Source organism: Lactuca sativa, chromosome 7, assembly GCF_002870075.4.
Source record: "Lactuca sativa cultivar Salinas chromosome 7, Lsat_Salinas_v11, whole genome shotgun sequence".
NCBI lineage: Eukaryota > Viridiplantae > Streptophyta > Magnoliopsida > Asterales > Asteraceae > Lactuca > Lactuca sativa.
Window position 1 is genome coordinate 185,531,501 of NC_056629.2, and position 8,701 is coordinate 185,540,201.

The following is an 8,701-nucleotide window of genomic DNA, read 5'->3' on the forward strand; positions in this document are numbered from 1 at the left end:
GAGATGTAGGTCTAGGTGTAATTGTAAATTTAGATTTGACCTTTACCCTTTTACCATTTATGTATTATTATTTGTTTCTTGCTTTTACTAATTATCAAGGGTCTTGTTTGATAGTTGTTATCGAGTCGGATCTAATTAAATAAGACTGACTGATCGTCTGAATCTAACTGAGTAAGAGACATTTTAGAATAATCATGGTTTAAATGTGACATCAAACAATCTAAATCTAACCAAAACAGATTCAACCTCTTATCAAACGAGTAAAAGACATCAAACATGAAACATCACCTAATACTTTTAGTTTTATTATTGTGTATTTGTCTTTGGTTATTTCTTCATTGTGAGCTCACACGTTTCATTTGCATGAGATGAAACATTGTGGACCAACATTTCTTTTATGTAAGAAGCAAATAAGAAAAAGTAAAAAAAAAGATTGAATTTTTATTGATGAAATGATTTAACAAAAAGAAAACCCCCAAAGTATATAACTAATCAAGTACAACTAAGGCCTACCATTACAATTGCTTCCTCCAAATTTTCTCTTGTTTTCTTTTTGTATATATCTTCATGTTATCTCATATATATACACAAAGGACATATCCATATCTTGAACAAGCCATGGGAGCCCACTTGTAATTACATTGGGTACACGCTATCTCAATTGGAGGAAGACACGATAGGCACAAACAAGATAGGCTTATGAGAAAGGGGGTAAATTGGGAATTCTAAAAAAGGTTAAACATTTTGATGAGAAAAGAATGATGGGTATTGAAAATGGCTACTAAAGATTCATAAAGAGCAATAGTGGTGAGGTGAGGTGGGGTGGGGTGAATGAATGGAATCTTGAATCTTGAAGTTTTAATAAACTTGCAAAGCTTATGATAAATTTACTAATCTAACCCTCTCTGGTTCCCACTTACATTTTTGACTTTCAACTTGAGCTCTTAATGATATGAAATTATTGTGGTTTTAATGTAGTAGTGAAGAAGATGAAGCTGTAGCAATAGATGTAAACCGGGGGTGTATGATGAGAAGGAAATTACCATTCTGCCCTTCATCACACTCAAAAGTGGGGTTTAAATGGAAAATTACCATTTTGCCCTTCAGAAGCTGTAATGGCGGACAGAGGATTCCAGCACTTCTCGACAAGGGCATACCATTTCCTTCACACGGTTACCTTTTTTGTAAATCTTGATTGTTGGCACAATTCTGACATTCTCAACGCTTGCAATTTCAGGGCTTTCTTCAATATCAACCTTTCATTAAAAAAGAAAAATTATTTAACAAATGTATACATGCTTTTTTCCCTATTATAAAAATCAAAACTTTTTTATAAACCCATGATTTTTTCCCTTTTGGGTGTTTGAATATAGTACAAGAAACGTATAAAGATAGTAACAATTGTTGTACCTTGAGAAAATTTATAGAAGGATATTTGGCACATAATGTATCAAGAAAAGGAGATATTTGCTTGCATTGAAGATCAGATGTTGTTCTAAAAAGAACAACAGATGCTCCTGCATTTCAAATTTTACAAAAAGTTAAAAACTTTAGCAAGAAACGAAGGGCGTTTTGGGAAAAATAAAGAACAAACAAACCAGTTGAAGCAATTGCAGCTTTGAACTGTTCAAGACCGGTTATTAATTCAACTTCACCACCAAATTTCATATTATAAACTTCTTCCCCAAGTGACTTTTTTAATGCCACTTGGGCATGAAATAAAGATTCTGCTATATCATTATTATTTGGAAGCTCTCTTCTCAAAACTTCATAATCTCTCACTGATTCGCTCCACCTTTCAAGCTGCAATTTAGAAAAAGAAAACATATTTCAAAATTTTGATCAAAAAAGCAAATACCCTTTTGTTTCTTTAGCAAAATGACAATATGTAACAAATAATGTACAATGTCTATATTGGTAGCAAAATGTAAAACTGTAAGAATGCTGTTTCAGTGTTACTTGTTATTATAAGTAAAAGTTAAACATATTGCTATTATCGATAAAAGAATGTAAGTATGATTTTTTTCCTTTCTATATATAGAAATTGGTTTGTTAATATGTAACTCATAGTTAAGAGGCTTGTGAACATGGCTTGAGTTCAACAAAAAGGAAAGTTGAGATTATATTGTTGTAGGAAGGGTATATCAGGCAACATAAATGACTTTGAATGCTCCCCTTCTTTACTTCCAATTTCACTATCTTTATTATAAAGAGTAAAAACAAGAATCACTATATATACCTTGCTATATGTAGCAGCTCTTCGAAGAAGGGCTTTTGTGTAATTTGGATGAATGAGAAGTGCTTGATTGCAATCATCAAGAGATCTTTCAAACAACCCGAGTTTAAACCAACATGCTGCTCGATTACAGTAAAGAATTGGATTTGAAGGATCAAATCTAAGCCCTTCACCATAAGCTGAACAAGCTTCTGTGAATCTTTCTGACTTAAAAAGATCATTCCCACGTGTTCTTGCTCTTGATAATGACCTTATATTTTGAAGCAAAACAGCAATCTCAACGTTTCTTGGATCAATTTGTCCTGATTTCTCAATAGAAGTAACCGCATTCTCAAATCTTTATGAAAAAAAACAAAAAAAATGTCATTTTGAATCATCTCCCATGTGGGAAATCGTTTGAATACTAGATATATAAAGAACAAACAGTAAAAGTAAATACTAAAACGATTGATGCAAACACAAAAAGAAAAACAAAAAGAAAAACTCACCTTCCAAAAGACATGTCGATTTGAGCACGAACAAAAAAGAGATATGCTTCTGAAAGCATTCCAAAAAACTTTGCTTGTGAACATGAAGCGCTATTAGATGCTTCGAATTTAGGCATGTTTAAAATGGTTGCTTCTGCATTATCTAATTGACGAAGCTTCAATAGTGCTTCAGCTTTGCACGCAAATAGCTAAAAGGTTTGATAACAACATATTCAGTTTCTTAATTTTTCATTATAATAATGATAATGATTCGATAATCAACTGTTTACCTGAGGACACGTGTCTGCTCCAGATGAGATTGCAGCGTCACTTTCACGTAACACACCAACCCAGTCCCGGACTCTTCTACAGTCGGTGCATTTGCTCAAGTGTTTTTCCACAAGTTGTAATTTTTGGAGCTCTTTCGGGTCGGGTTGGTACCCGGGAAAATAAAGGTGTGCCCTTGCATTTTCAACCTGTCCTAAACTGCCATTGGTTACATGAGATTAGATGAATAACCTAATGAAAAATGATGAGTCATGATTATGGGTAAATGAAGAAGTAAAACACAAGAATGGGAAATGATGATTGGAATTTGGAACATAGTTCGTAAAATCAAATGTCAACGAGATGAATTAGATCTGAGAAATGGGTTTGGGTGAAATTTCAAGATTTGTTGAAAAGGGTATAGTGAAAAAGAGGAAAAGATTTGAACTTTTATTGAACTCACCTAATAAGAAGAGATCCTAAGCGATGGTGAGCTCTCACATATCCAGAATCCAATTTAATGGCTTCGTCGCATTCTTTGACTGCTTCGGTCAACCTTTTCAGACACATCAATGCGGCTGCTCGGTTGCAGTGATAGGCTGCATTCGCCGGCGATTGAGCAATTGCTCGCTCGTAGAAACTCAATGCCTCTAAAAAGTGACCCTTTTTGTACTCTTCGTTTCCTAGTCTTTTCAAATCTTCCGGATCCATTGATGATCTCTTTGAAAAGGGTGAATTTGAAACGCCGGAAACAGGGGTTTCTGGTTTACCGCCGGAGACGGTGGATTTGATGGTGGGACTGGAACTGGAACCGGAACCGGAACCCAAACCTCCCCGCATTATGCTGCCATGGCCGTAATTACCGGTGCCTAGACTTAACACATCGGGTTTAGAGGTTCGACTTGTCATCATCCCCGTTTTGAGAACCCTCCCGGAAGGGCATATATTTCCTGTAGGAAGTACATTGACAGGCGGAGATGTAGCGGAACTTCCACCGGTAAAAATTGATGGGTGGCCGCCGCTGACGCTACCGGATTCCGACCGAGTGTGACCCGATTTAACACCTCTAGCCCCACCAACGGAAAATGTCGGTGAACTGTCGACCGACAACTCACCGGAATGGTTATTGGGAGTCCCACTGGAGTCTGACTTTCTAGTACCGGAACCAACCTGGAGTCCATTTCCAGTCCGACCCGAAACCGATCCGGATGAGCTAGAGCTGCTACTAACCGCTGGCCCATCTCGTAAAGGCGAAATGGGCGAACCCAAATCAAGTTCTCGGAAGTCTGGTTTATTGGTGTTATCGCCGCCGCAAGTGACCGTCTTCCGGAGGCGATCGGAGAGTGTATCAAACCCTAACCCCGAATCCGGCTTCCGTGAATGCGACATTCCCGAAAAACTTCAGAAAAAAAATACCCTTCACCAACAGAGAGATAAAGCTTCAAACTTTCTCTCTCCCCACACAATCTTTTCTACTGATGTTACCAATGGCTGTGGTTGAAACTAAAATACAACCACCGACGAATTACAACACAGAGAAACATAGAACACAAGAAGGAAAGAAAAAGAAAGAAAAAGATGGGGATCTCGTGATTTAAAGGGGAAGCAAAGAATGAATGTGAAATGGTTGAAGATAGAGAGAGAAAGAAAGAGAAGGGTTTCACAGAGAGAGAGGAAAGAGAAGAGAAGGAGATGATGGATTTTTTATATTATTTTCAGATTTTTTTTTTTGTTTTTTTTTTTTTTTTTTGTAATTTAATTATTTCCCCTTCTTGCCTGCTGCTTCACGAGCTAGAGGTTACCCTCTTTAAATACTCTCTATTTTTTGTAGTATTTTATTATTATTATTTTGGTTTTCTTGATCTATGCTATCTCTTCTATTTATAATAATGAAATACCTAAACCCCATTAAATGTTGCTCGATATCTAATCAATCACTTTTTATTATATATTGTTTCCATTTTTTTATTTTTTCAATAATTTAAATGAAATTCTAGTGGATGAAAAGGGTACCCACAAATTAAAAAGGAGAAAATTTTAGTTAAAACGAATTAAATGGGCAAAGTATTTTGAAGGTCAAACAAGAAAGATGTGACAAATAACGTGTGAAAAGTTTTAGTCTAATAAATTTTGAAATGGGTACGATGTACAATGAGTTATTAATGAAATACAATGAATTGTATGTGTATTTGATAAGTAGTAGTATATAACTATATATAAATGATTATTTGCTTATGAGGTCAATGTGACATCCGAAACTTTAAACATATTATTCCATCATATAATAAGTTTATGGTATAAATGATATAAAATGAGATAACTTGCGTAACCATGTGCCTTTTGAAAGTCAAAAGGAGACCATAAAGAAACTAACAAACTCATGGGAACTCTTACCAAACTTTCTAACAGCAACCCGATAATAAATCGTTGTTATCTAGTAAATGCAATATAAGCATTTTGCGTGTAGGCTTAAAGTTTTTATAGGTTTAAGGATATATGCTTTTATATTGTACATTGGTACAAATATACATGCTATGTTGATATCATTGATCTCATGTTAGAAGTACATGTATAGTGATGAATAAGATTCAAAACTGCATATGCTAATATGCTTACCCCGAGTGAATTTTTTTGGGTGATTATTATAAAACTAAATTATTGAGGGTGATTACAGTAAAACTGACTAAGATCGTCAATTTTGGAAACCATTGATTTCTTCATTAATTTCGGATTCCTTTGACTTATTTCCAAAACAACCCATGATGGTCAACCGTAAAACAAAACCATACTTATCGTTTTCTTATATAAACGACTCTCCTCTTGAGGAGAAAGGACGACATTTTTAGCTCTTGTTTTCTTCATATGAACTCAAAATCTTCTAGCAATTTGGCTTACGTTTTCTTTGCCTAGATTCGTAAGTGTCCCATTGGGATTATCCTAGGTCGAGTTTCTTGTAACCCGGGTATAGGGTAGAAATATCAATTCGGAAAGTGTTTACACGATCCAAGGGATATCCAAATCTCCAATAAAACCCTACCCAATTTTCTAACAATCGAATTGATATAATTTGTTTTTGGAGATGGGTGAATCAATCCGCGAGATGACCACGAAGTTCACAAAACTAGAGAAGTTTGGAGGCGTTGATTTCAAGGGTTGGAAAAAGAAGATGCACTTCATGCTGACCACTCTTAAGGCAGCATATGTGTTGACTACTCCAAGACCACCTGAACCGAAGGAAGGTATTGATGAGACACTTGAAGAGACCATGAAGAGGCAAAAGTGGGACAACGATGACTACATCTGCAAAGGTCACATCTTGAACGGTATGTCTGATGCTCTATTTGATATACATGGTGAGCTTTAACTATTAAGGATTTGTGGGACACCCTTGAATTGAAATACATCACTAACTTTAATAACTTTAAGATAGTCGATTCAAGGTCTGTCACTGAACAATTCAATGAATTCTTTGGTATTTATGATCAATTTAAACTGCATAACATGAATATGGATGAATCCATTGTTGTGTCAAGTGTAATTGATAAACTTCCACCATCTTTGAAGGATTTAAAACATAACCTAAAACATCAAAATGAGGAGTTGTCATTGGTTCAACTTGCTAGTCATATTCGTATTGAAGAATCTCTTCATATGAAGGAAATTGACAAATCTGATAAAACCAAAGGGAAAGTTGAATCTGGACAACCCTCTATTCATATGGTTGAAAAAAAGCCAAGATCCCGAACCATAAAGGACATGGCAAACGTAAGCATGAACATGTCCCAAATAACTCCAACAAAAAGAAAAAAGGAACTGGTTTGTTGGAGGTGCAACAGGGTGGGGATTGCAAGTGTGATTGTTATGTGAACTTAGGCAACAATAGTAACAAGAATGGTGTTGGAAACAGTGGAGCCAATGGAAGTATGAATGTGTCGTCGAGCCAAGTTGAGGGAGGTAAGTTTTTTACTAACTTGGATAATTATAATTAGAATTATGTTTAATATGTTTCACTAATTCCTGAATCATTCTATGTACAAGATGATAATTATCACACCCCCGGACCAGACAGTGGAAACGTCCGGAGGCGGTAGACTTCATTGTGCAGTATCATAACAATTGAATATAAATGAAACAGAGCAATCCAAACATCATACATTGAGATAACCAACTTACATTGTTTACATATTGTATTTGTTCTTCGAGTTACACAAAAGATACATAAGTAAAAAAGGATCCAAACTACAGCTAAATGGTCTTGCATCAGCGTCCCTTGTTTTCTGCTTACTAGATCCCTGAGAATACAAGTCGTTTTGAAAAGCGTCAACTAAAAAGTTGGTGAGTTCATAAGTATTTTTGTATAAAATCGTTTACACTTGTTTAGAATCGTTCTCGTTGTACTTTCAGAAAATCATATATTTTCTATAAAATCATTTGAAGTCTTGCCTTGAAAATCATGGATGTATGTGTGCATGTCATTACTTTTGTTCATCCTTATAAGGAGTGATTTTGAAAAGTAGTGTGATTTGTAAAAGCGAGTTGTGTCCGAGAATAGTTCTTTTAAATAGTAGCAATCAACCGTTTCAAGAAAAATCCCTTACTTTCAAAGAGGAAATATGGTTGAAGATTATGTTCCTCTTATCGAGAAAAATTGAGTGTGTGCGTTCTAGTTTATCGTTATCGAAGTCGTAGAAAAATCGTTTTCTCCAGAAATTCCTATATTTTCTGCTATAAAATATTCGTAAGTTCTAGTTTATCATTATCGAAATCGTAGAAAAATTGTTTTCTCTAGAAAATCCTATATTTTATGCTATAAAATATTCATAAGTTCTAGTTTATCGTTATCGAAAGCGTACAAAATCGTTTTCCATAGAGTCCTACGCTTTTTACTTTGTAAAATAGTAGTATTTCGACTCTATGCTTGTTAGGAGAAAGAATCATCATGGCTATTGTGGACATTCTACGCGATGAAGAAGCACAGTCAACACAACAAATGCGGACCATCTCCTATCACATATAGGACAGTCAACACAACGTGTCAAATTTTATTTATGAGGTTTTCCTTACATAAATTTCTTGTTAATATAACATATTCTAGTGAGTCGTTATAACCATACTAATCCTGACGGAGTGCCTGTTTTGGCGTTTCCCAGGTGCCCTCGGTTTGGAAAAGACATTTGTCACCCTAGACTGGCCTATCTAGCTGTAGCGAACAGCGAAGGTGCGGGGGATCAACCCCGTATAGATCTATACACAAATTTCCACTCTCCCTCCAGGAGACTCTGGCTATAACTCCTTACAGGACTTAGACGTACACTAATATTTTTATATTTAGGTACTTTTGAGATTGGTCTGACTAGAATATTAACAACCTGTTGAGCAATCGTTAGAGATTCATTATTTGTTAGATAAATAATGAAACTCGTACTTATTGAATAGAAATATCGTTCTCGTTCCATATCGTTGATTGTGCTCGTTAACTAGGTGCTCGTATTCATTCCTTTTCGTTTATTGAAAAATAAGTCATTTTAGTCAAGAGAAAAAGTGTCAAGTTATAATTTATATAAATTTATAACTGCCGGTTATGACACGCATTTTCTGTTTTATGACATATAGAACATTACTTATGTTCTTGGAGGTTTTATGACAGCAGCTTATGACATGTAAATATTTCTGTCATAAAGGTCCTACTTGTATTTTTTTGTCGCAAACTTTTATATCGAATATTTATAAA

The 8,701-nt window shown here is 35.2% G+C and overlaps 1 protein-coding gene and 1 non-coding gene across 2 annotated transcripts; both read right to left on the reverse strand.

Annotated features, from left to right (window-relative positions):
* Positions 1 to 421: 421 nt before the first annotated feature.
* LOC111913707 (TPR repeat-containing thioredoxin TTL1) lies at positions 422 to 4,710 on the reverse strand. The gene is made up of 7 exons (XM_023909419.3): positions 3,434 to 4,710; positions 2,994 to 3,189; positions 2,725 to 2,912; positions 2,240 to 2,573; positions 1,599 to 1,803; positions 1,411 to 1,517; positions 422 to 1,256 (listed from the first exon to the last, which is right to left on the reverse strand). The coding sequence occupies exons 1-7, from the start codon at positions 4,357 to 4,359 to the stop codon at positions 1,104 to 1,106; spliced, it is 2,109 nt and encodes a 702-aa protein (XP_023765187.1). The 5' UTR covers positions 4,360 to 4,710; the 3' UTR covers positions 422 to 1,103.
* LOC111915148 (small nucleolar RNA snoR104) lies at positions 2,057 to 2,176 on the reverse strand. The gene has a single exon (XR_002858080.1). It is a non-coding gene; the product is annotated as a small nucleolar RNA snoR104 (small nucleolar RNA).
* Positions 4,711 to 8,701: the final 3,991 nt, after the last annotated feature.

Coding starts and splice junctions, on each gene's coding strand:
- LOC111913707 (XM_023909419.3), bottom strand. CDS start 4,359: ATGTCGCATTCACGGAAGCCGGATTCGGGGTTAGGGTTTGATACACTC. Junction 3,190..3,433: donor TTAGGATCTCTTCTTATTAG/GTGAGTTCAATA, acceptor AACCAATGGCAG/TTTAGGACAGGTTGAAAATG. Junction 1,518..1,598: donor AGCTGCAATTGCTTCAACTG/GTTTGTTTGTTC, acceptor TTTGAAATGCAG/GAGCATCTGTTGTTCTTTTT.